This window comes from Oryctolagus cuniculus, chromosome 8, assembly GCF_051225735.1.
Source record: "Oryctolagus cuniculus isolate XC-2025 breed Fujian yellow rabbit chromosome 8, ASM5122573v1, whole genome shotgun sequence".
Lineage (NCBI taxonomy): Eukaryota > Metazoa > Chordata > Mammalia > Lagomorpha > Leporidae > Oryctolagus > Oryctolagus cuniculus.
In genome coordinates this window covers 5018273-5046069 of record NC_142874.1, presented here as the reverse complement: position 1 = coordinate 5046069, position 27797 = coordinate 5018273, and the positions used below count along the sequence as shown (strand labels likewise).

At 43.1% G+C, this 27797-nt stretch overlaps 1 protein-coding gene across 18 annotated transcripts in view; it reads right to left on the bottom strand.

Annotated features, from left to right (window-relative positions):
• Positions 1–946: 946 nt before the first annotated feature.
• TMEM144 (transmembrane protein 144) overlaps positions 947–27797 on the bottom strand; it is a 43046-nt gene continuing 16195 nt past the window's right edge. For 7 of the 18 annotated variants that reach the window (XR_016211536.1, XR_016211538.1, XR_016211533.1 and 4 more), the window contains 8 exons: positions 23458–23539; positions 20955–21040; positions 18227–18345; positions 15285–15404; positions 13166–13263; positions 8858–8911; positions 3051–3388; positions 947–2424 (listed from right to left, as the gene is read on the bottom strand). Coding sequence is in view for 9 of the 18 variants with exons in the window: in XM_089301855.1 (XP_089157981.1) it covers positions 2341–2424; positions 8858–8911; positions 13166–13263; positions 15285–15404; positions 18227–18345; positions 20955–21040; positions 23458–23539 (643 nt within the window). In the remaining 9 variants the exon portion in view is untranslated. Of the gene's footprint in view, positions 2425–3050; positions 3394–8857; positions 8912–13165; positions 13264–15284; positions 15405–18226; positions 18346–20954; positions 21041–23457; positions 23540–26624; positions 27087–27797 lie in introns of those variants that run through there. The other 11 variants (XM_089301855.1, XM_089301859.1, XM_089301860.1 and 8 more) reach the window with 9 other exon arrangements.

The following is a 27797-nucleotide window of genomic DNA, read 5'->3' as shown; positions in this document are numbered from 1 at the left end:
ACTTTCAGGGAAAGAACGAGGAAACATCGCAAGGGGGCTTTGAGTTTGGAATGTCATCTGCTACCAACAATGCAGCTACTGGGTGGCAGCAGAAACTGTACACTAATAATGTGACCTTCCCCTCCCCATTTTTCTTAACTGCTTTACTCCACAATTAATTTTGCATATAGGTTGGCAATCTCAAGCTAAAGAATAATGCAAATATCTATAAAATTCTTTTTTTTTTTTTTTTGACAGGCAAAGTGGACAGTGAGAGAGACAGAGAGAAAGGTCTTCCTTTGCCGTTGGTTCACCCTCCAATGGCCGCCACAGCCGGTGTGCTGCAGCTGGCGCACTGTGCTGATCCAAAGCCAGGAGCCAGGTGCTTCTTCTGGTCTCCCATGGGGTGCAGGGCCCAAGGACTTGGGCCATCCTCCACTGCACTCCCGGGCCACAGCAGAGAGCTGGCCTGGAAGAGGGGCAACCGGGACAGAATCCAGCGCCCCGACCGGGACTAGAACCCGGTGTGCTGGCGCCGCAAGGCGGAGGATTAGCCTAGTGAGCCACGGCGCCGGCCTATAAAATTTTATATATATATATATATATATATATATGTAATACATATGAGATTTAGTGATTTGAAAGGCAGAATGGCGGGGGAAAGAGATCAAGATCTGTCCACTGGTTTGCTACCCAAATGGCTACAACAGCCAGGTCTGGGCCTGGCCGAAGCCAGGAGCCAGAACCCTAGACTGATCTTCTACACGTGTGGCAGGGGCTCAGGTACTTGGGCCATCATCTGCAGCCTTCCTAGGCGTGTGAGCAGGAAGCTGGATCAGATGTGTAGCAGCCGGGATTTGAACTGGCGCTCTGATATGGCATGCCAGCATCTCAAGTAGCAACTTAACTCACGGCCCCACAGCGCTGGCCTCATGGTTGTAACATACATTTAAACAAGAAAAACAGCTTTTGTACCATGTCAGTTTATTCCACTGATCAGCATAATTTAATGACATTTCAGTTTAAAATGAAAGGATTATAGGAAGTTACAGTGAAATATGTATCTGCATTAATAATTCAATAATTAATGGGACTCCAGTATTATTTATTAGGAATTCATAGTAATAAGTGTTTCAGTGGGGAGGGGAGTAGTTTTTCAATGCACTTTCTGATCTAGAGACATTTTTCTACATCTCCAACAGCACGCCGTCCTAATAGCTCACGATGATAGAACACCTGCCAAGTACTCACGAACACACTCTACAGTCTTCCACCAGCTGGCCCCACACAACAGCTTCGTGATGCACTTTATTGATGAAGAATCGGCTACAGAGGGCTCTGGGCTTTTTCCAGAGTCACATGGCTGAGGTGGCGCACAGGTGGGATTTAAGTCCACACCGGCTCGCCTCAGTGGTCATGCCCGTAGGAGCTGCTGGTTCCCCAGCAGAGTCAGGTGGGAAGCAGTGAAACGCATACTTGAATAGGGGTCTTACTATAAACCGTGTGCACTAGCCCAGTTCCATTTCCCTTTTCTTAAAGACATTTCTTAGAGAAATACTACCAGCAGGTCTGCCACTTTCTTTTGCCTACTAGAAACCACCAGTTAAAAAGGAAGACAAAAACAAAATGAAAGCTGGAAAACTGCCAGCAAAAGGTTGTCTAGAGAAGCCTATTTCAGGAAACAATTGTGTATTCAAGCAGTACTGGTCCACTCAAATTATCACTGATAAACTAAAAATCTCACTTAGCAACTGTAGAATTTCCCTCCGTTTGGGCGTGTGTGTACTTGCCTGTGCGTGTACCTGTGTCTGTTTATAATATGCACACACTCCCCATGGCGTGACGCGTGTGTGTTCTCAGGATGGACTTTATCTGGAGATAATCAAAGGCACTCTGAGCGTAGATGGGTGGATAGGACGGAATTGGGAAACATTAATTAAATTCTGGCAAAAAGTAATGAAGCGGCATTTTTAACGTCGTTACCCACTGTGACATGCCTTCCTCTAGCAGAGACCTGCCTGTGCAGTCTGATTCCACGGTGAGGCAGCCTGGTGCCCGCTCCCCAGGCTGTGCCCAGAGCCTCGGGCCCGACCTCGTTCACTGGGCTCGGCCTGTGGCAGTGTGCAGGACTGTAGACCTTCAGGTTACCCGGGACGAACTTTCTTCAGAGACAGTTCGCCAGAGGAGTCCTCCATGTTTGTACTTGGCAGAAATTCAGTTTTCCTTCATTCTCACGCTGCTGAAGAAGAAAAATCCTTCCCCCACGGCGGGAGCGGTGCAGAGGCTGCAGGTGTGTGAAGGAACGCATCGCAGCCGGGCTCGCTCTGGCGGGCACTGCTGCCATCTGCTGGCCGGGTGTCGTCAGAGTTTAGAAAACGCAGTGCACAGCGCGGCGGTCACGATGATGCAGAACGCAAGTGTCATTAATAAGTAGTTTTTCAGACCCTGAGTAATAAGAAATGACTGCAGTGAAAAAGAGCCTGAACCGAACACACACAAAAGCACAGACCCTCGGGATTTCTGGGGCTTTGCTGATGCTACGCTCCTGCCACCTGTATGCTTTTGTTTTCTGGATAGTCTCTCTTAGTAATCACCCAGATCACCTTGGAAACCTCCAAGACCCTTATTAATTGGCGTATTCAGGAAACGCATGTGGGCACCCACTCTGCCTCCACTTCTACTAGGGTTAAATGGTGACAGCAGAACAAGGGTGTTATGCAGTGAGTTGGACAGAAATCAAATACTTACAGGAAAGAAGGTGCATGATGACGGGGGCGTTAGTAAGAAAGTGCATGCCAGTTTGAGAGTGTGTTTTCGGATTCTTACTATTTGGGTTCTCAGGTAGGGAGGCTGAGCTTCCACCTGTTAGCGTCCACGAGTTCGCCAGGGGAAGGAGCAGCGAGTGGGCATTCAGGAAGGAGGAATGCTAGGTGCACAGGAAGCGCGTTTCTCCAGGACTCATAGGAGGACGCTCTGACTGCAGTGAGCGGTACACAAAGCAAGACGGTGCTGGAGGTGGGGGTGCTGTCCCAACTGCTGGGGCGCCACGAGGATTATTAGGCCATTTATACCTCTGGGCTCTGCTTTCCAAGCCACAGGAAGACATCCAGGGAGCAGGCAGTCATATTCGGTGAACAGGTCAGATGTGCTCGTCCACACATTTCTGCGAGATGGTGGACAGACTCCAGGGGCCCCACGGAGGCGAGGGGACCCAGGAGAAAGTGGCTGCATGCTCCAGAGGAAGGGCGATGAGGAGCATGTGGGTGGCTGGAGAGGATTCCCAAGGATGAGGCGGAGACGTGGCGCGAGGTGTGAAGAATGGGACAGGGCTCTTAAAGCTGAGACCATGGAGAGCAGCCGCTTCCCGGGGTAACCCGGTCCATCTTTGGATTAACAGAGAATTATCCACCTGTGCTAAGCAGAAAGATTTCCCACATGTCTTACCTCTAGGGATAAAGACCAGTCAGTGGTAGTACCTCTTCCACAGGTAAACCCTCCAACACTGAAAAATACCTATCTCATACGCCCATAGGTGTCTGTTTTCCTGCTCAGTATTTTAGCTTCTTTGATGACCACTCTTCATGTGCAGTGGTTTCAACCTCCCTTACTGTCCTGGCTGTTCCTCTCTGAATTTGCCTGTATCTATTTTGCAGACAGACCCCAGTACTCTAAGGCAAGGGTTGAGTGTCACAAAATGAAACAGGACCAGCATCTCTCTGACTTTAGTATTATGGTCTCATTACATTCAGATCTTCTGAGAGTCAAATCATATAATACTATAACACCTCCTTTTTTTAAAAAAATAGCAAAAACAACAATGATTAATTTTAAGTCACAAAGAAGACACATACGGGTTCTGGGCAGAAAACAGGGAAGAGGGAGGAGGCTACTCCAGGTAGCGGTGGGGCACCCAGCCTGCTCCCATCCACGGGGAAAGGAGAGGAGGACTTTCTCCTGTGAACGTTCTTGCCTCTGGGTCTGCCGCACTGCAGCCTGAGACTTCCCCAGTTTGGGGTAAAACTTCAGGGAAGGCTGTGGGCATGGGATGCTGGGCCTCCACAGAGCTGCACTGCTCATCGGGGGCAGAGAGCTCATAAGGGGTTGACCCCAGGGATGTCTGAATTTGCGAGCCCCCAGCCCTTACCACCACCACCACACAGCCCCTCTTCTGTGCTCATGCGGGAAATCAGTGAGGACCAAGCCCCAGCCTGGGTTCCTACAGCCAGGCAAAGGAGCGGCTTTTCTTTACTTCAGAGTAAAGGCTTAGAGAGACCCATTTCTCCCTGCAATGAGGGAGGGGGTTTCTGCGTAGGCTGTGACTGCTTTGAGAGAAACTCAGGCAGGGAAGCTCTCCCAGGGCTCCCACAGGAAACTAGACTTCGGGCAGGCCAGGCCAGGCTGACCACATGCACACACTGCTCTCCTTTCTGCGACTTAGTCAAGATTTGGGTTAGCATGGGTCACTTTGCCTCTGTTTGAAATAGAGCTCTGTATGTCAGGGTGGGGTGAGTTGAGTTGTTTGACTCACTGTGGGCCTCCGCACTACTAGAAGTCACTCTAATAAGAGTGTCTACAAAAGGTTTGCCAAGTACAGAGCAGTTTATTTATGCACACACACACACACACACACACACGCGCACTGAACCTCTGGGTTTCCCAACATCTGTTTCCTTAGGTGTAAAAACTTTAATCTTAATGTAGACAGTACTACCAGTGTAGACTAAACATAACAAATATGGGGACACTTCAAAAAGTTCACAGAAAAATGAAATTCAAAGGAGTTTATTTTGGTACAAAAATCGTTAAAACCCACATTAGTTTTCTTGATAATACGCATCTTCCATGAACTTTTTCTAGAGTCTTCATATTTGTTCAAAGAACGAATATACGCGGGTGATTTCCAAACGTCCTTTGTCCATTAGAAATTGATGCAATTACTTAAATTTTTAAACATGGGCTTAAATTATAAGCACTCTACATCCTAATTATGTGACTACGTTCTAAGCTTCATTTTTTTTCTTATCTGTGGACATATGAATAATGTTGTCAGGGATGGTTACGAACCTGTCCCAACTGCTTACTCTTCTCGAGAAAAAAGGGCTGAATATATTTGAGCAAGAGCAAGAGTTTTCCTTTGTCAAAGGTGAATATTAACACTCAAAAAAGCACGCTAGCCCTCTTTCCAAAGTCAAAAGTGTCGCTCCCCCATTCGCAGAGGAACGACACAGGACCCTGCACTGTTCTTTTGTCTGCTCGGCCCTCCCCGGGTTTGCTGCTGGTTCTTCCCGGGTTGGCTGCCGACCCCTCCACCTCCGTGGAAGGGCAGTTCCCCCTGCCACTTTCCCCACTTCCGCGGAGGAGCGGCACACCGCCGGCCGGCTCTCTCGGGGGCTGCTCAGGTGTTATCCGGATGTTCCTGGTGCATGCCGTCTCTCTCCTCCTTTATAGTCCTCTTCCACCAACCCCAACTCTGCTACCCACATGCCGAGCACGCTGCTCTCCTCCAATCAGGAGCAGGATCAGCTCCTGCAGCTTATCAGTCAAACTGGCGAGAGGCAGCTGCGTAGAGGTTGTTTGGGCTCTCTTTCAGCGCCATATTGTGGGAGAGCAGATGCATAGAATAAGTCTTAATTCCAGTAACTTAGTCTAGTCTCAGTTGCTCCCCACAAAAAGATGTTAGCCTGAATTCCTGAAGTATATTAGGGTCACTATTGCCAAAAGTAATAATAAAATATAACAGGTGATCTCATTCTTTATCTGAAGTAGCCAATTTTAAATTGTCGTGGTAATAACTCCCTGTGTTGTTATTACTGTAGACACACTGATTAAAGTGTGTTGGTGAAATCATAACTTCTTATAGTTTACCAATGTAATACTCTAAAACAACATTTTCAAAGAGCAACAGATATGGGATTTAAAAGAAGATTAGAATTGCAAAATTTCCAACTGACTGACAACGCTTGGGCACAAGGGTCCTTGGGTCCCCTGCTAGTCCTTGCACCTGTTAAGCTGAGTACTATAAAATACTTGTCTCCAAGGACAGCTTCAAGACGCAGACCTGATAGGATCTAAGAGTCACAAAAATAAAGGCTTTGCTTTCGTATTGTTAGAATAAGCTTAGAGAATTTGGTGTGGTTTCTAATAAAAACACTTACAAATATTTCCAGGGGACTATCCTGGTGGGTGTATACTCAGAACTTTCCTTTAAAACAGCTAGAAAGAGGCAATGAAACATCTGCATTGAATCAGAAGCACCTCTGGACACCTTTTAACTTTTGTTTGTAGGTAGACAGATCGGATTTTACCTTTAACTCTGTTGGGGTCAGTAACATTCACTTCAGCCTTCTCTCTCTCTCTCTTTTAATATCAATAGAAAAGAGCAGTCATTTCTAATGTTTAAAAATTCTTACTTTATAAGCAAATATTCTCAATCTAAGTTGCAGATATTTCAGAAAGAGGGGGTATGTGCTTATTTTTATGTTTATGGCCTATTTTAAATACATCATTAGCCAAACTTGAGAACTTACTCTGAAAATTAAAAAAAAAAAAAAAAAAGTGCTTCTCTGGGATTTCCTTGGACTCCCACTGCATGGAAGTGGACAGCACTGCCTGCTGAGAAGTGTGAGTTGCTTCCCCAGGGCCTGTGGGAAGTTTCCACCTCTTCAAAGTGCTTTGCCGTCTATGTCCGACTGTAAGTTTTTGCGGTGAAGTAAATCGTGTTTGAATCTGATCTTACTGGAGTTTAAGATTTTCAGGTGATTATTTCACGGTTTTTTAAAAGGTAAGACCATCTGTAGGTGACACTTTTCTCATTTCCTTTCGTGTATTAGTTCCTTTATTTCTTACCAAACTGGCGAGGATCTGCAGAAAATATTGACTGATGGTGGCAATGGAGAAAGCGCTGACTCCCAACTTACAGAGAATCCTGTTCCACTCGAGCTACATGTCTCTGATGCTTTTTTCACAGACATTCTGTCCAGGTCAGGCTTCCTTCCTCTTGCTGACTGCGAGGTGAGCAGTGTGTACATTACCAGTTCCCTCTGTTTACCCAATATTGTAGTCAGTAACTTTAATTGATTTGCATGTTACGAGCTATCCTTGAATTCCTGAATTAAACCATTCTTGGGTGTAGGTGGGCCTTTAAAATGATCTGTTTGGTCAGAGGTGTCTTTTTAAAAGATGTTTTTAGGGAAAAAAAAAACTCTGACTATGCCTCAGATGTTTTTAGAGGATTCTGAAGAACTAGTACTAAGATTTCTGGCTAGGAATTCTGCCTGTGAAGACAGCTCTTACGTGTAAGTTAAGACAATTTTTGACTGAGTGTTTTTTTTTTTTTTTTTGCAACAGTGACCAAAATAATTTTCAAATGCTTTCTTAGTGTGTGCTTCTTTATACCTATAATTGCAAACAAGCTACAATCACTAACTTGTGATTTTCTAAGACAGTGTCAAATTGTTGAATACAAATAAATATTTTGTGATGTAGGTGAAATATCTGTAGGGAGATTTACAACACATTTTGGGCACTTAGTGACTTTTTATAGAAAGTGACTACAACTAAAATAAATGAGAAATGCATATGAACTTAACACATGTATTTGTAAATGTTTTAGATTATACTTGTGTATTTAAGAAATAAAAATCCAGATTATAGGCCAAATATTAGCTTAATGTGAGACTCTTACTTGTATTATCAAGTGATGGCTCTTTTAATTGAGACCTTTTATTATCATCGGGATGTTTCAAATCCAAAACTGAATAATCATTTTAAAGGTCAGCTAGCTAGAAATACTTCCACTTGATGCTGTCCAGAGATTAGCAACTTAATATCTTCCTGGAAGCAGCATTATTTGTTAAAACAACTGCATGTTACAACAGAAAACACCGCGTCTCTGATGTCTCCACAGAGAGTCTTTGGATTTACGATGCCTTTACAAAAACTATTATAAAACATCATTCGTGTTTAGTCAACAACTAAAGATCTTTTCCCTAGGAAAAAAAGTTCTAAAGTAATTTTTGTTGCACACACACACACACACACACACCAGAGCTAGGTTTTACATCCCCATCATTTGCTTTTGAAAGAGGAAGAAATGGTGGTAGCCAGCAGTCACTAAACTGGTTTAACAGGGAGGCCTTTGGGAAGCAAGAGGACTAAAATAAAGCTGTATCTCCTTATCTTATTTGCTTCAAAGGGTAATTTACCCTTTGGACTAACTAGCAAACAAACAAACCAAAAACCTTTTATTCTGCTTATATATGACATTTTATACTTAGCATTTTAAAATTTTTTTAAAGATATATTTGTTTGAAAGGCAGAAGTAGAGAGAGAAAGAGAGAGAAAGAGAGAGAGAGAGAGAGAGAGAGAGAAAGAGATCTTCCATCTGTTGGTTCACTCCCAGGTCTCCCATGTGGGTAGCAGGGGCCCAAACACTTGGGCCATTTTCTGCTGCTTTCCCAGGTACATTAACAGGGAGCTGCCCTGGAACTGGAGCAGCCGGGACTTGAACCTGCACCCATGTGGGATGCCAGCACTGCAGATGGAGGCTTAACCTTCTAAGCCACAGTGCTGGCCCCAGCACTTAATCTTTCGTATGTTGTTGAGTTATTTAACTAGAATCCCTTCGGGGCAATGAAGGTTAACTGAAGTCTTTTCCCCTCTTGGTGCAGTGAGGCGTACACGACGCTTCATAATAACTACCCTGGCTCTCGGCTTGCTTCCCTCCATAGGCACGGAACATTTTCAGCACTTTACCTGTCAAATTCATTTGTGTGTTTCTGCCCTGGGCTTACGAGCCACATACAGATTTCAGAAACTTAATGTTGAATACGCTTCTTACTTGGACATATGCCTGTTTTCTACCCTTTCTTATACATACCTGTATTTCTTTAAACATGAAGACACCCCACATTGCAGCTATAAATCCTGGGCCCTTAAATAAAGATAAAAACTTTTATTAAACTAGGTATTTTCTTATGACTGTAAGTTGGACAGCAAATAAAAATATTTTCAGGGAAAACTGCCCATAATCTTAACCATAATTCCACATTATGCTAATATTAAGTAATATAAAGTAAAAAAAGCCTCTTTTTTCTATGTTCTTCATTTTATCATTCTGACGATGTTATGATATTTTGTGCCACAGAATATACTTTAATGTATATATTTATAATAAACTACTTAATCAGAAAACAGATTTTTCTCCACTGACTTAGTTCCTTAGGATTTTAGAAATGGAATTAATAAGATAAAGTGTATGAATATGCTTCTAAATTTCTTTGGTGTGAGGTAATGGCGTGTTCTTTGGGGCCTGACAAATAATGTGCGTTCACGTACGTATGGACACAGCATGTATGTAGAAACATGTCACTGATAATTATTATGGCACAACAATCAAATAATCCAACACTGGATGCTAATAAACACTGCAGATAGTTTTATGGGAAGAGAAAAAAGCCTCATAACGACAAAAGCAACCACAGGGGTCACTGGTCAGGAGACAAGGCAGGGATAAAATAATGCGACCAACATGCGAGGAAGTGAAGACAAGGAATGATCCCGATATTTCAGACCTGTAAGCCATTCAAATCTGATGTTAATTATTTTAGCCAAGGAGGAGAAAAACTGCCATTTGAGTTAATAATGGTCTCTGTGTACAAAATGTATTATATCATCGTTATGATTTCCCTCCACACCCTGAGGAAACGTGAGGAGTCTCACATCAATGATTCCAAAATGGTTTTCGTCTGCCGCTACACCAACTGTCGAAATGACCAGGTCAACAAAGTTTGGTTCCACTCCTGGCATGCAATGCAAGTGAAGTGATAAATACACTCTTTATTAGCATCTGAAAAGTCAACATCAAATGAGCTAGAGACATAGGTCAAAAGAACTGCCTTTTGCCAAACCCATAAGGTCCTAAGCCTCGAAATCCAAATCAAACAGGAAGCACAAGAGTCTTTCAGACAGCCTCACACTGACCTTCCATAGGATGGGAGAAACTGGATAAATAATATTAACATTGGGGCCGGCGCTGCGGCATAGTGGGTAAAGCCACCGTCTGCAGTGCGGCAACCCATATGGGCACCGGTTCAAGTCCCAGCTGCTCCACTGCAGATCCAGCTCTCTGCCATGGACTGGGAAAGCGGTAGAAGATGTCCCAAGTCCTTGGGCCCCTAAATCCACGTGGGAGACCAGGAAGAAGCTCTTGGCTCCTGGCTTTGGATCTGTGCAGCTCTGACCGTTGTGGCCAATTGGGGAATGAATGAGTGGACGGAAGATCTCTCTTTCTGCTTCTCCTTCTCTCTCTGTGTAACTCTTTCAAATAAATAAATGAATCTTTTTAAAAAATAAATAATATTAAAGTCATGCAGTCACTCAAGAATTTTTGTCTTTAATAATTCACTTCCCTAGGAGAAGGAGGGAAAAGGGTGGGAGTTGGGGTGGGAAGAATCACCACGTTCCTAAATTCTTCCCACCCCAACTCCCACCCTTTTCCCTCCTCCTTCTCCTAGGGAAGTGAATTATTAAAGACAAAAATTCTTGAGTGACTGCATGACTTTAATAATACTTACAGGTAAACATGATACCTAATTGCCTGTTATATTTTCTTTTTTAAATTCAAAGTTACAGAAAAAGAAAGAGATCTTCCATTGGCTGGTTTACTCCCCAGATGGCCACAACAGCCAGAGATGGGGCCAGGCCAAGGCCAGGAGCCAGGAGCTTCATTCGGGTCTCCCAAATGGGTGCAGGGGCCCAAACATGGGCCATCCTCCGCTGTTTTCCCCAGGCCATTAGCAGGGAAGTGAATTAAAAGCAGAGCCGCCAGGACATGAACTGGAGCCTATATGGGATGCTGGCAACACAGGTGGCGGCTTTACTCTCTATGCCACAACGCTGCAATGCCGGCCCCTTTCTTTCCACATTTAACATTAAATAGTCTTGAAATGATGGACAACAAAAATCCTTCTTGGAAAGAATTTGGTTCCTTTGCCATTCTAATTATAAGGACCGTGGACCTAAAGATATTCCTTAGAATTTGCTAGATTTGGACATTCTCCCTCGATGGGGATTAAGAATGTCAAAAATGTGGGCTATTTAAATTTTTAAATCTCTGTATTATTTGACTTCAGTTACATGTGAAAACTGTTTAATAAGCACACTACAACAGTAAAAAACATACTTTTTCAAACCCAGAGTATAAATCAAACTTTGGGTCCAGAGTGGTGGTGTATTGGATAAAGCTGCCAACTCGGACACCAGCATCCCATAAGGGCACCAGTTCACGTTCCGGTTGCTCCACTTCCAATCCAGCTCCCTGTTAATGGCTTGAGAAAAGAGACAGAAGGTGGCCCAAGTGCTTGGGCTCCTGCCACCCATGCGGGAGACCTGGAAGAAGCTCTGGGCTCTTGGCTTTGGCCTGGGCCTGCCCTGCCTGTTGTGGCCATCTGGGGAGTGAACCAGTGGATGGAAGATCTCTCTCTTTATCTTCCTTTCTCTCCGTAACTCTTTCAAATACATAAATAAATCTTCAAATGCTAAGCTTTCTAAAGTAGACAATATGTTTTTTAAAAAACCAGTTTTCTAGGTTTGCACAGGTGTGCTACTAAAACATTTCAGGCAAATTCTGTGATGTGACTTAGGAAGCAGGGGATGCAGGTAAGCAGCTGGTGGGCAGTGTAAGATGTCTGTGGTAGACATAAAAGCCCACCCCACCACTGAAGCAGCTCCTGGAAGTACGGATCAGTCCAGTATCGTAATGACCTGAAACAAATTCTAAACTGGATGCCATGCTGATGGCAGAAAGTAGCCTGGGGTACTGGACACTCAGCAGGAGTCTTTAGATCTCCACTCTGTGTGATTTGGGACAATGCTCTTAGCTATTGCCTCCATTTCCTTACGAAGAAGCTCTTGGCTCCTGGCTTCGGAATGGCCCAGCTCCATTCACTGCGGCCATTTGGGGAGTGGACAAGTGGATGGAAGATTTCTCTCTCTCTGCCTCTGCCTCTTTGTAACTCTGCCTTTCAAATAAATAAATAAATCTTTAAAATTGGGATAATCCTGTCACTACCTATCCTGCGAAAGGAAACACTTCCGGTTTTTTGTTACCTGATTACATTTATATAACTGGTACCTAAAAAATCAGATGAAGCAAATTAATATGACATACTCCATGATAAACAGTATTACCAGAGACAGTCCCTTAGTGCTTTCTCAGGCAGTCTAAAGTACTTTCAATCTCTCAAGGTTGTCATGAGATCCAAGTGTAGTGATATGAGGGATCTTCAAAAAGTTCATGTAGAATGAGTATCATGAGAAAACTATGCATCAATCTCTTTATTTTGCATCAAAATACAATTTTGAAAATTTTCCATGTATTTTTTGAAGGACCAAAAACATTTTTATATTTATAAACTATTATATAAATTCATATTAACTCTGTTATAACTAGCAAATATAAGGGTACTTCAAAACATCTGTGGAAATTAGAATTAAAAGAGAAGTAAGTTTATTTTGGTGAAAAAAACTGAATTTCAATATTTAGTTTTTTCATGATATACATTTTTCTTGAATGTTAAACATTTAAAAATATGTTTATTTATTTGAAAGGTGTAGGGGCTGAGACAGAAACTAGAGAGAGAGAGTGTGAACTCCCAACCACTGGTCTACTCCCCAGATGCCCGCAATGACTGAGGCTGGGCCAAGCTGAAGCCGGGAGCCAGGAACTCAATCCAGGTCTCCAACTTCTATGGGAAGAAACCAGCAGCATCACGCTGCTTCCCACTGTGCACATTAGCAGTGCCCTGAACTGGGAGGACAGCGGAATTCCAACCCAGGCATTCCGATACAGGATGCGACTGTCCCAGTGGCATCTTGAACTCTAGGCCAAAACTCCTACCCCTTCCATGTACGCAACATGACACTAGGCAAAATTATCAAACAGTGATCTACAGGGATATTACAGCTTATTATCAATAAGCCCATTAAAATGAGATAAGAAGTGTTCCTGAGCAGTCAATGCGATGAAGATGAGTGTTTGTTAGTTTATCTACCTGCACCTGTTCTACTCCTCGTACTGCTGAAAACTCAGACTCATGACAGCCCTCAGTGGTTCTAGGAATGCCTCCAGAAAATTAGCTTTACCTTTGAAGAACAAACATTTGGAAGAAACAATTCAGCTACTCACAGCAGTGATGATTGGAAAGCTGACCACGGCACTTAGAGAGTGATTAGCTATGAACCAACAGCAGGTGGCTATCGCCCAGAGCACTCCCGACAGGAAGCCTGCAACACCCACAGACAGGACACATTTACAAACTGCACTCCTCACAGGACAGATTCACACTTTCTACAGCAGAAGATCAAAGTGCGGGGAAGAACGCATTCCTACCCACAATGGTGGCCAGCATGGGTTTTGAACTGTGTTTTATAGTCATTTTAGAAACCAAATAATTTTCCCGCCCTTGACTCCTATGGGTGGAATGATCGATCCTTCCACTTCACTGACATTAAATAAAGTCCCCTTTAGAGTGGCTGAAGTAGAGACTGGGTGGTAAACACAGGCCTAGGGAAGCCACTAGATCTTAGGTCTGAATGACATCTGCAAGTACCATTCACTCTAAAGACATAGGAAGAGCTTCATGTTAATCTATGTATCATTCTAAGCTAAGGGAAAAAACACTAGTATTTAAGTGAAAATACCAGCTGAAAATCTCCCAATACTTTAGCTACTCAGTAAGTATTCTACCATAAAAGATGGCACACTTTAGTATCAATCAATCAAGCATTCAAAATAAATCTGACTTATGCTTTATTTTATTCTTTAAAAAAATTACTTGTAGGCCGGTGCTGCAGCTCACTAGGCTAATCCTCCACCTGTGGCGCCGGCACCCCGGGTTCTAGTCCCAGTCAGGGCGCTGGATTCTGTCCTGGTTGCTCCTCTTCCAGTCCAGCTCTCTGCTGTGGCCCGGGAAGGCAGTGGAGGATGGCCCAAGTCCTTGGGCCCTGCACTTGCATGGGAGACCAGGAGAAGCACCTGGCTCCTGGCTTTCGATCAGCGCGGTGCGCTGGCCGCAGCAGCCATTGGGGGGGTGAACCAATGGAAAAGGAAGACCTCTCTCTCTCTCACTGTCTAACTCTGCCTGTCAGAAAAAAAAAAAAAAAAAAAAGATTACTTGTAGACCTATATTCCTAAACCAGGATTTAAAACAATTACTTATTTTCATTTTACTTGAGACACATAGAGAGAACAGAGAGATCTTCCATCAACTGGTCACTCTCCAAATGCTCACAACAGCCAGGACAAGGCTAAGCCAAAGTTGGGAGACTGGAACTCAATCTGGGTCTCCCACATAGATGGCAGGAACACAAACACTTGAGCCATCAATGCTGCTTCCCAGTGTGTACATCTTCAGGCAGACTGGATTGGAAATGGAGCCAAGACGTGAACCTAGACACTCAGATATAGCCTAAAGGCTATCCCTGAGTAATTTTTTTTTAAATTAGCAACTACTAATGGATTGACTAAGTACAAAAAAATTTAATTCACACCTCTTTTAAATTGTATAACAATATCTTCTTATTTCGGGATAAATGGTTTTCCTACGTGACTAAAGATTCTTATTTTTTGATACTTTTTCTTATAAAGTCTCAGGATCCTGACTTCTAATATGAATCCTTAGATAGTGAAAAACAAATACTAAAGATTGATGCTTAATATAGAAGATGTGTCAGCACAGGAAAAGATCTGAGATTAACTGCTGCTTAAATTTAAGCTTTTGGGGGCTGGCACTGTGGCACAGCAGGTTAAAGCCCCAGCCTGCGGTGCCGGCATCCCATATGGGCGCTGGTTCGAGTTTCAGCTGCTTCTCTTCCGATCCAGCTGTCTGCTGTGGCCTGGGAAAGCAATAGAGGATGGCCCATGTCCTTGGGCCCCTGAACCCATGTGGAAGACCCAGAGGAAGCTCCTGGCTCCTGGCTCCTGGCTTCTGCCTTTGGATCAGCTCAGCTCTGGCTATTGCAGTCATCTGGGGAGTGAACCAGCAGAATGGAAGACCTCTGTCTCTCTCTGGCTCTACCTCTTTCTGTAACTATCTTTCAAATAAATAAAATAAATCTTAAAAAAAATTAAGCTTTTGAATAATGACTAACATTTCATATCCAGTTCCTGGTTTTTAAATTCTTCATATTTGATGGTGAACTGTGCCATAGCAATTAAGGGAATGGACACTTAGAATTATTCAAGCTAAGTAAGTACAGGATAATACTTTCACAGTGTGACGAGTTTCTGCAGGAAATAGTCTTACCTGGTAAGACTGCTTCAGGATACAGTTTAGGACTATTTTTCATGACTACACAGTAAGCCAGAAAGTAGACTGTACTTGTGAGAAAGATGCCACTGAAGTGTGCAAACACATAGTCCAAATCTGAAAACACAGAATACGTAACTCACACATCACTTTAACCATTTCAGATACACTTAGATTTCTGAAAATAAAACAAACTCATCAAAACTAATATAAAAGTAAAGGAACTATTAATTATATTTCGTCACTCTAGTTTATATTTCTGTTCATATGGCAAAATTAACATATTTAAAACCTAGAAATGCTAGGCAGTAAATCGGTTACTATGATCAGATCTAAAAGGCTAGATTTTATGACCATCTTGGAACGCTGAATAAGACACTACGAGCATTCTGTGCCTGTGATGTTACTATCTCCCTTTTAAGAACAGGTCTGCAGATCTACTTTTGCTAATAAATGCAGCAGTTGTACTGCAGTGGGGGTATAGCTTCAAAGTATTTTGGTGTGCAGTTTCACGTGGTTATTGATCAATGTGGAGACCAGCATTTCTGCTGCAGTTGACAACTACACAGAAAGATCCAGGAAGTTACTCCAAAAGTTTTACTCAATTGTTTGCGTAAGCTAACAGCACATGACACTGGCCCAGTCTCTGAGAAACCAGCCACGCTGCCTGCCCATTTAAGCTGGTGGTCCTCTGGTCACACACATGGGTGTAGTGTAGCTTCTTGGCTGGGAAGCTACATTGCACTCAATGTTTCTGCCATCCAAGATTTTGACCAAGAAGACTGCCTATGCTTAGGGAGGCAAACTAAAGCACAAAGAGTTTTTGTTTATTCTCTGACTCTTCAATTTTACTTTTGTATCGCCCCCTAAGAACAATACATCTAGATATGGACCACAAGAAAGGAGAATAGCATGGTAATTAAACCACCCTCCCCCTCAGCTGCCTGGTGTGATGCCTCCTTACATGACTCACTAAATTTGGGATGCAGGCAAATTACCTAAAATCTCCCTCTATTAACTTTTTCAGTTGTAAAAGAGAAAAATAATGGTATCAGTTACTACGATGGTTAACTGAGTCAGTATTTGTAAAGTGCTTAGAAAAGGACACATATGGCTGGCGCCGCGGCTCACTAGGCTAATCCTCCGCCTAGCGGCGCCAGCACACCGGGTTCTAGTCCCGGTTGGGGCGCCGGATTCTGTCCCGGTTGCCCCTCTTCCAGGCCAGCTCTCTGCTGTGGCCAGGGAGTGCAGTGGAGGATGGCCCAGGTGCTTGGGCCCTGCACCCCATGGGAGACCAGGAAAAGCACTTGGCTCCTGGCTCCTGCCATCGGATCAGCGCAGTGCGCCAGCCAGGCGGCCATTGGAGGGTGAACCAACGGCAAAGGAAGACCTTTCTCTCTGTCTCTCTCTCTCACTGTCTACTCTGCCTGTCAAAAAAAAAAAAAAAAAAGAAAGAAAAGAAAAGGACACATATTATATATGTATTTGTTAAATAAATGAAATAAAAATAATTTCCTTCCTAAAATTTCTTCCTAAAACTATTTTTGAATAAACTAGAATAAATGAGTACATTCAGCGGTGCCATAAAAAAGAACTCCAAGAACTCATTGTTCTATCTATGCAATGAGATTGTTGAAGATACTGTTTATTATGCCCCAGTACCAAGAACAACTTTACTCCTGAACAATCAGTTGTTGTTCTCTTGTATTCACTGGATTGTGGGACTCGTTTGATACCCCTTTTGGCTGTAAGATATCTGAGAACCAAATTTATGACTCATTTTTAGAAAGTGTATAAGTTTTTAGATTCACTCATGGTTACTATTTATTTCTTCACTCTTGTTTTCCCTTCTATTTTAATTTCTCTCATGTAATCATCTTTTTGTTAGTTATAATATTTTAAAAATGAAAAGGCTAAATATGCAAAAAGTATTTGAGCCTGTGATTGTAAAGTTGAAAGTCTGTTATTACAAACATGTAGAACACAAAAAGGAAAGAAAGGAAGGAGGAGAGAGGGAGGGAAGTATTGTTGTATTCTTGGAATTACATCTATGAAATCTATTCTCTATTAGTCAATAAAAACTAATAAAAATTATTTGTATAAAAACAAAAGAAAGATGTGAATAAAAGACATAAGTACTATGCACGGGGCTAGATATAAAAATGATGAAGGGAACCGTGGCAGCTACTCAAAGTCTACCCCTCTCTTTGAGCCAATTTCAAATCTCAATTTCTTCATCAATTTTCCCCTTGTGACTTTCACCCTTCAGACTCTGAACTCTGTCTCATCCGTGAACTCATTCTCCTGCCATTTCATGCGTGTCAGCCGTGTTTCTACACAACTCGAGAACCCTCAGAGCAGCCCTTCTTTCAACTCCATGGGAGCCTGGACAAGGCACTGCGCCCAGTGATGAGTTTACTGCTGAGGGATTACTTCTGTCACTGGAATCTAAGATGCTATCAGGAAGCATTACGTTGGGCTTTCCAATGCACTGTGCTGTGCTTGAAAAATAATATTCTCTGGCTAAATAGGGTTCTACTTTGATCTTAGTAAGGCTAGACTTTGACCTTTACTTGAAGTTAGTTTTATGCTAGGCACCTTAACCTATTCTAAAAGAGTAGAATACATATTAGCTCAGAGATTATCTAAATGCAAAATAGTCTCCAAATCTTATTGGAAAGTAAGAAACCATGCACTCTGACCACATGGCTAAAATGAATCCTGACTAAAGTCATTGTAAGTACATGTTAAAAATCTCCAGAAAACACTCCAACAGTCCTTTATTAATTTTAGTTTTCAATGCCTTTCCATTTCACTGCTCACAATGAAAAAGATGAAATCTACATACCAATATTTACTATTATCATAATTCTTATACATTTCTATGAAAATGGTAACAACGAGATTGTTTACAAAGTAAAATGATTATTTGCCCTTACCATACTGGCTTGCCCCTGCATACGTGCTATCATTTCTTTTGCTGTGGTCCTTGATATAAATGATTGGCACAAATGTAGACCCATAGAGTACTCCAGATATCACGGCCAGACTGCAACCTCTTGAGAGATAATGAAATCATTATGAGTATTGGCTCAAGGCAGTATTTCTGGCTAATTCACAAATGGACTCACAACTAACGCAAGGTTCAAAATGCAAATCACAAGTAGTAAGCAGAAACCACCCATTTATCTCAAGCTCTGCAACTGACAGAAGTCAAAGAAATACCTGTAATCACACAATGGCATCCCGATTAGAAGGGCTGCGTCAGTTCCACTGTCTAATTTTGGAAAGACAGGATTTACAGATGTGATAATGGAGTATCTTTGTAAGTTGTCATTACACGTGGTGCTGGCAGTGGCGCAGTGGGTTAACGCCCTGGCCTGAAATGCTGGCATCCCATGGGGCGTGCAGGTTCGAGACCTGGCTGCTCCACTTCCGATCCAGCTCTCTGCTATGACCTGGGAAAGCAGTAGAAGATGGCCCAAGTCCTTGGGCCCCTGCACCCACATGGGAGACTGGGAAGAAGCTCCTGGCTTTGGATTGGTGCAGCTCTGCTGTTACAGCCCACTGGGGAGTAACCCACCAGAAGGAAGACACTTCTTTCTCTCTCTCTCTGCCTCTCCTTCTCTCTGTGTTAACTTTGCATTTCAAATAAATAAAAAATAAATCTCTAAAAAACTGTCATTTCACTAGTAAGAATTTTGCTACCTTTATATTATATATTCTACAATATACCCAGCGATCTCATTACATGAACTATTTTGCAAAGTGATACCATGCTCTATGCATTTTTTAAAAGCACCTAGAAGGCCGGCGCCGCGGCTCAGTAGGCTAATCCTCCACCTTGCGGCGCTGGCACACCGGGTTCTAGTCCCGGTCAGGGCGCCGGATTCTGCCCCGGTTGCCCCTCTTCCAGGCCAGCTCTCTGCTGTGGCCAGGGAGTGCAGTGGAGGATGGCCCAAATGCTTGGGCCCTGCACCCCATGGGAGACCAGGAGAAGCACCTGGCTCCTGCCATCGGATTAGCGCGGTGCGCAGGCTGCAGCGCGCTGGCCGCGGCGGCCATTGGAGGGTGAACCAACGGCAAAAGGAAGACTTTTCTCTCTGTCTCTCTCTCTCACTGTCCACTCTGCCTGTCAAAAAAAAAAAAAAGCACCTAGAACAGAACTAGGATAGACTAAGTGTTAAATTCACTTTTGTTCCAGACTATGGACATCCACAGCCTGCCCATATCTTATCTGACTATGGCCTGCTGAAGACAAAGTGGTGATCAATCAAATAATCTGCATACCTCAGATGAAAATTTCCTTTTTTATCAGAAGAAAATGTTCTATTCTAAGTACCGGGGTCTTGCTGATTTCTCAGACTTAGCCCACATCTGCTTGAAGCAAGCACTTCCAGTGACATTGTGGGGTGGCTTGGCGGGGTGACTGATATTTTAGAACAATCACTTAGACTTCACACAAAGGACAGTAATATGAAACAGGAAACAATTTTAGGCAAAAAACTCTACCTTTTTAAGCTTAAAAGCAAATTCTTAGCCAACTTATTACTTCTCATGTAACGAATCTTAACATGATCAGTCTCATTTGAGGAATAAGTCTATGAGAAGTCACAGGCTGCCAGGACAGTGTGTTCTTCCAACACTGGGAATTCCTGCATCATGAGAACCTGGCCTTCGCTGTCCTGGAATGTCTCACACATAAGACCAAACTTAAGACCTACGTGTGTGTGTGTGTGTGTGTGTGTAGATAGTATATACATGCTATATAGATTGACTGATTAACAAACACTCCTCTAATGGAGGAAGTGCTTTGTGAAAAAAAAGTCTGAAAAAATTCATTTTTTGGAAAGATTTATTTTATTGTGCAAATCCTGCAACATACTGCTTTCTTCCAAAGCTTGTTTCTTGGTAGTTCATTCATTCAAGTATTTGTTGAATACAGTGCACCAGGAACTACCTCTTGCCCACTGTGAAAACAGTATGTACACTCAGAAAGGAAATGCTTTATATCCTTGAGTCGAAAGAATGTGTCAGCACATAAAGGTTAAAGTAGCCACCAAATGTAAAATCTAACTTTTGTGCATTTTCATATTATTTTTGTAGTCCAAGAAATAAACAAACAAACCAAAATCAGCACCCTGAAATAGAGGGACTGAAATTGAGCCTAACTCAACTCATTGGTTAAGTCCTTATGGACAATGAGACAGAACTCACACAGATACCAAATATTCTACTGTATTTGACAACGTATGTCTTGGGATTATATACTTGTCTGCCACGTGAGCAGAGGACCCCCCAGAGTAGGGCAGGCCGGCTGGGCAGTACAGCACTGCAGAAACGCATCACCAATTTGTGACTACCGAGAGCTTTTTGGTCATTACACCATCTCTTTCATTTTGGGCACAAAAGTTCTGCAAAATGATTTTGCTTCTGTCATCTGTTTATTGGTTAGAGGCCAGGCCACCTTGACTTAGCTTTCCTTGAAGTGGCTCAGGGACCTTTGTACCAAAAACTTAGTAGGGGAAAGAGCAACTTGACTCTATGGGGCTAGAAATCAAAGCTTGGATTACCATTTTTTGAACTCAGATGGCCATCACTTCACTCCAGTAACCCCTGCCTTCATCAGATATGAAACAATAACAGAGAGAAGTAACTGCTCCTTACACTAGGCGGCGGTGAACTGTAGACAGCTTATCCACCCAGGAGTCACTGGAATCACTGGGACAGGAATCTTGAGCTGTGTTGATCACCTGTTAGGAACAGTCACACAAACCGAAAAGAACATTCAGTTAATCACACTGGTGACAAAAAGATTCCCAAAGTATCTGTCTCCTCTTGTAAACATCCTCTAAAATACAAACACATTGGGGCAGAGAGTTAAAAGGCTGCCTGGGATGCCTGCAAACTCAGCTTCCGATCCAGCTCATTGCTAATGCACCTGAGAAGCAGGGGATGATGGCTCAAGTGCTTGAGTTCTTGCCACCCACATGGGAGACCCAGATGCTATTTCTAGCTCCTGGTTTCAGCCTGGCACAATCCCAGCCATTGCAGGCATTTGGAGGAGTAAATCAGCAGATGGAAGATCTCTTTAAAATAACTGAATAGATAAATAAATCTTTAGAATACAACTATTTAATCTTGCTGTCTTTAGAATCAAACATTTCTGATTCTGTTCCTCTTTAATTCACAATGGTTTGGCAGTTGGACAGCGTTCTATTTAACTACTTCACTATTTTTTGGCTATTTTGCTACACCTATTAAATCTAACAAAAGTTACTAATAATTGTATTTTGTTTGCATGTTTTAATAATCTGTAGAGAAATTAGAACTACAAAACACCCAGATTCTCCTATACTGGAATGCTTTAAATCAATGAGCCTTTTTATACTTTTTTCTTTTCCTTAAATAGTGAATTAAACATTTCCAGCCATGTTTCAAGATGGGGCTAATATTCTGAGTCAGGAAAAAACATGAGCAAATTCATTATATTTGTACCATGGAAAGCAATCTTTTGTGCCTCTTATTAAGTAGTCCCGATAACATGCTCTTACTGTTTTTTAACAGATGGGAAGCTAGATATGAAGTATCTGTTATGTGCTAAGTCAAGCTTTACTTTGGTAATGTTTTATTTCATGGTAAGAAGCTCACGGTTGATGGTTGCATACTAACCTATCATGCTGTTTCTGTAACTTTAAACTTAGCTTATATCCTTCCACCCTGCCTAGACAATCCAAGGCAGTTACCCCACTGCATGTATTACATGCACTTGTATTTATATTTCTCCCTTTGTTTGAATGGAGATTGGTCACAAGGTATCTGATCTCCAAAGTAGGCAAAGGACACTAGGAACTTCTCCCACTCCCATTCTCCTTGAATGATTTCCCAGATGAGAGCTATCTATGGGTTAAAATACTTTTCTCTCTTACATTTAAGCAAATTATTCAATGTTTAAAATTATTTTTAATTATTTTCATTTTATTCTAAAGGTACATGTGTGCACGTGCATGCACACACACACACACACACACACACACACGAGAGAGAGAGAGATGGAGAGAGAGAGAGAGGGAAGAAGGGAGAGAGAGAGGGAGAGAAACAGCCAGAGAGATCTTCCTTCTGCTGGTTCACTCTCCAAATGCCTACCATAGCCAGGGTTGGGTCAGCCCAGAACCAGGAGCCTGCAACTCAATCCAGGTCTTCCAAACGCGTGGCAGGGACCCAAGCACTTAGGCCATCACCTTGCTGTCTCCCAGGGTGCACATTAGCAAGAAGCTGGGATTAGAAGCTGAGTTGGAACTCTGGACCTGGGCACTCACATATGGGATGTGGGTGTCTAAAGCAGTGTCTTAACTTCTGTCCAAACACCCACTTCTCATTCAATTTTCATGTCAATTTCAAGTTTCAGTCATCCTAGGTGAAAGTTTTGATAGAAGAAGAAGGAAAAGAGAAAGAAATGCTAACCTTGACGTAAGGAGTAGAGGCAGCACCGTGCCAGGAGGCAGTCCCTCAGTGGGACTGGGCGGGGGGTGGGCATGATTCAGAGAGCAGCCAGACAGCACCAGGCCCAAGGCAGGCAGAAGGTCACTGGTGGCAGGAAGGACCAGAGTCTGCATTCATGGCCTGGGGTTTGCCCTGGAATCACTTCTGTGCATGTCTTGCTGACACCCATGTCCCCAGTTAGTTCATCTTAGCTATTCCCGAAAAATTTAGACTCCTCAAGACCAAAACAGTGGCCTTTCTTCACCTCTGAGCTGATCAGGATATGGCAGAAAAGAGAAACAGGAAGAAAACAAAACTCAACTGTACCCTCACCTGACTTCACTCACTCTTTCATTGGCTTCCTGGTCTGTTCCTTCCTCCAGCCTACCTGAACACCTCCTTCCTCCTTCCTTCTAAACTTACTTGCACAGTCCCCTTCTGCAGAAATCCTTACATCATTCCAAAACATGGAGCTGTATACCTAAATATACTCAATAAAAATAAACAAACCTCTGGGCGTGCTGAACAGTTCCACTGTGGAAATACTGAGGGCCACACAGATCTAGACATAATAAATATGCTAAGATATTTCACAAGGCCACAAGTGACAAGAAAACACTGTCTTCTCACCTATGTTTCAAATCCTAATGTTATGCATCAAGTAAAGTTTCTCTTGTACTATACTCACATGCTCTGCTATTAGTGGTGTGGTATCCACGGAACACGTGTTATTCGGTATTTCACTTTTGATGAACAAAAATATGAAAGCACTGTAAGGAAAATAAAATTTCAGTGATATTTATCCTAGCGTTGGTTCATATCAAGCTGCCTAATGTTTAAGAGAAAACACAACTTAAAAAATCAAGTCCTAATGATTGGATGATGGTTTCCAAACTGCACCTGCAGTGGCCCTGCCATTTCTTCAGAACTGCAATTGTCCTCCATTTCTCTCATCTTGCTTCATTGCCACATACGTATTCATCTTTTTCTTTCTTTTCTTTTTTTTTCTTTTTTTTTTTTTTGACAGGCAGAGTGGACAGTGAGAGAGAGAAAGAGAGAAAGGTCTTCCTTTGCTGTTGGTTCACCCTCCAATGGCCGCCGCGGCCAGCGCACCACGCTGATCCGATGGCAGAAGCCAGGGGCTTTTCCTGGTCTCCCATGGGGTGCAGGGCCCAAGCACTTGGGCCATCCTCCACTGCACTCCCAGGCCACAGCAGAGAGCTGGCCTGGAAGAGGGGCAACCGGGACAGAATCCGGCGCCCCGACCGGGACTAGAACCCGGTGTGCTGGCGCTGCAAGGCGGAGGATTAGCCTAGTGAGCCGCAGTGCCGGCCGTCACCTGTTATTCTTAATTGGACTAACTCTAAGGGCACTCTGACATACAGCTGATGGGAGTGCAGAGCTGTGCACTTGTCCCAGAGATGTGGGGCTAGCTATAGACATTAAAGGTGAGTCCATTTCTGACCCTCCCAAGCCAACTACAGGCCCACCAACACAGGTACACCATTTATAAGTTAAGGTGACCTATATGGTCAAGCATGGGACATCAAGCAGCTGTAAAAAAAAAAAAAAAATGGGGATGATCTCTATTCACTGATATTGCAAGAACTCCAAGAGGGAGAGAAGAGACCCCACGACTTGAGCCATCACCTGCTACCTGCCAGGGTAATCATTAGCATGAAGCTGAATTGGGAGTGGAACTGGGACTGGAATATTCTGATAATGGATGTGGGTGTCCCAGGTGGCATCTAAACCTCTGCGCAGAATGCTCACCCCAATGAGGATATATCTTAAGAGATTAAAGCACACATGTAAGCCTAATAATGTTTTTCTTTTTAACAACTTTCTCACAATGTACTTTCTATCCACGTCCAGTATCTTCGCAACTAATGCCCCATTTATTATTGACTTTTGAACCATGCAAAATGTGTTAAAATAGTAAATTTGGAAACTTGAACAAGTTTGGTATGCTTTGGACATTTTAAAAAATACCTTTAAATCCAATTTAAAGGTTTGAAGTTAAAATATGCTTTAAGGTGTATATAGATTGAAAAAGAGTAAATGAGTACATGCAGAGTACTACATACTATATCCCAGTTTTTGTTTAAAAACTATTGATTTCCTAGTTAGCTTCTTAGTTCAGTTTCTTTCTTCCTTTAACATGTGAAGGATTCTGCATTGTCTTCCACTTTGACTTCTATAGCTATCTGCTTTCTGCTTTATCCAATCTATCCCAACATAACTCCCCACATACACTTCTACCCCTGACCACTCTCTGCTCCAAGCTCTCTACTCTCCTAGGCCTGCCAGTTTTCACAAGGACTTGGTCTTGCTTGTTTCCTTCACACTGCAGAGTCTAGGACCCATCACACATTACAGGCTCCTCTTCACGTCCAAGCCAAGGAAAAGCTGCAGTGCTGAAAGTGCAGAGAATTCCCCCAGACCCACCCAGTCTTCCTCTTTTCCGAATTCCCACAGCACTGAGAACAATTACCACACAGTTCGGACCATTTGTCACAACTCTATGTCATCTCTTTTTCTCCAAAGATTTTCTGGCCGGCGGCACGGCTCACTAGGCTAATCCTCCGCCTGCAGCGCTGGCACTCCGGGTTCTAGTCCCGGTTGGGGCGCTGGATTCTGTCCCGGTTGATCCTTTTCCAGTCCAGCTCTCTGCTGTCGCCCGGGAAGGCAGTGGAGGATGGCCCAAGTGCTTGGGACCTGCACCCCATGGGAGACCAGGAGGAAGCACCTGGCTCCTGCCTTCAGATCAGTGCAGCATGTTGGCTGTAGTGGCCATTTAGGGGATGAACCAACGGAAAAGGAAGACCTTTCTCTCTCTCTCTCTCACTAACTCTGTCAAAAAAGATTTTCTAATTGACTAGAAGATAGGAACCACATTCCTAGCTTCTCAGGGCCTTCAAAGTAGTTATTACCACTCAGGTAAAAATGAATGCATAAAACCTCAGATTTGCACATGTGGGAATACATATAAATGAATTAAATACACGCGTGCACACTTGCACACATTATTTTTGAGGTTAATGTTAGGCAATGCAACTGTACTTTCCCTCAAAATCCTGTGAGAACGGCCTAATTTGTATAAACTTCTGAAGCAAACAATATGGACTGACACGTTAGAGGGATTTGAAGGCTATGGATAAAGCTGATTCTCCAAACATTCACTTTATCTTCCTAGACATCAACATTTTTACCTAGAAAATGGAGCTACTCCCTCATCAAAAAGCTGTCATGAAAGCGAAGTGACAATGCACAGGGTACTCTTTGGCACATGGTAAAATTTCAAAACATGACAGTAAAGAGTTTTAAGTTCTAAATGGAGGGAGAGGAGGACCTGAGCCGGGGAAAGAAATCAAGACTACACAAGGGTGTTGAGCTTGGGTGGCTAACGCTAGTCAGAGGAGCAGGGAAGTCACAAATAACCCTAGGGGCCAGCACTGTGGCTCAGTGGTTAAGCCACTGCCTATGATGCCAGCATCCCATAGAGTGCTGGTTTGAGTCTTGTCTGCTCCATGTCTGACCTAGCTCACGGTTAACACATTTGAGAAAGCAGTGGAAAATGTTCTAAGTATCTATGCCCCTACTATCCAAATGGGAATCCCAGATGGAGTTCCAGGTTCCTGGATTTAGTCTGGTCCAACTCCAGCCCTTCAGGCCATTTGGGGAGTGAAACAACACAATGAAGATTCTCTCTCTCTCTCTCTCCCCCTCTCTCCAACTCTACCTTTCAAATAAATAAATATTTAAAAAAAAAAAAAGAGTAAGAATCTTACTCCAATTACATCATGAAGAGGTGGGTGGCAGTAAGTTGGGAGGAGCTAATGAAATTTATTTTATGTGTATAGACATAAGAGCAACTAAATCACAAAGTTTTTAGGGCTACAGACTTAAAAGAGCTCAGTGCAGCATACCAGCAAAGATTCCATAATGAATGTTGCCAAAAACATGGGAAGTTTTAAAAACCAGTGTTTTACATGAGGCATGCGTCTCTGGATTTCTGAGCTTTCCAATTTCCCTAGGTTTGCAGTCTTATTCACCATACTATTAGTAAAGTGTGTGTGTGTTTTCACATGATGACTGAATTCAGTATTTACTGTGAATCTACTCAGTATCAAACATGTGGAGGAAACTCTTGGTGATGGTGGGGTGACAGCACACACAGAAGAAAGTGGATCTTGTCCTTCAGGAACTCATAGTTTGAGAATAAAAATAATGATGGATAATAAAGTGGACTGAGAATCTCAACAAAAAAGTAGTAAATCAAAATAACTGTAATAGTTCAACGGCGATTCATTTAACCTGGAAGAAAGAAATCAAGGAAATACCGCGTGGGATGGGAAATCCAAGTTGGAATTAAGAGTGGCCAGGGAGGGCATCTGAAGCTGAACAAAGTGTCTGGGAGGTGGTAGGATAAATAACCCAGGGTCAACAGACGCACAACACAAGAAGAGGCGCTGGGCGTATCCACTGCGGAGGGCAACCCCACAAGGAGACAAGCTGATTCTGAACCCAACGAGAAGCCATAAAGGTTTTAAACAGAAGACTGACATAGAGGCCGGCATTGTGGTATATAACAGGTTAAGCCACCACCTGCAAAGCCATATCCTATATGGGTGCCAGTTCAGTCCACTTCTGATCCAGCTCCCTGCTATTGTGCCTGGGAAAGCAGTGGAAGATGGTCCAAGTCCTTGGGTTCCTGCACCCACATGGGAGAACCAGAAGCTAGTGCCTGGCCCAGCCCCCCAGGCACTGTGGCCATTTAAGGAGTGAACCAGTTGATGGAAGATCTCTCTCTCTCTCTCTCTCTCTCTCTGTTTCTCCCCATCCCTTTGTAACTCTGCTTTTTAAATTAATGAAATCTTAAAAAAAAAAAAAAAAAAGACTGACGTGACCTGATTTATAACAAATAGGAGCAAGTCATTGTGCAAAATGACACGAACAGAAGCAGGGAGATTGGATGTGAGGTTTTCACTGTTGTGTGCAGGTGTCAGGGTAGGAAGGGAGAGGAAG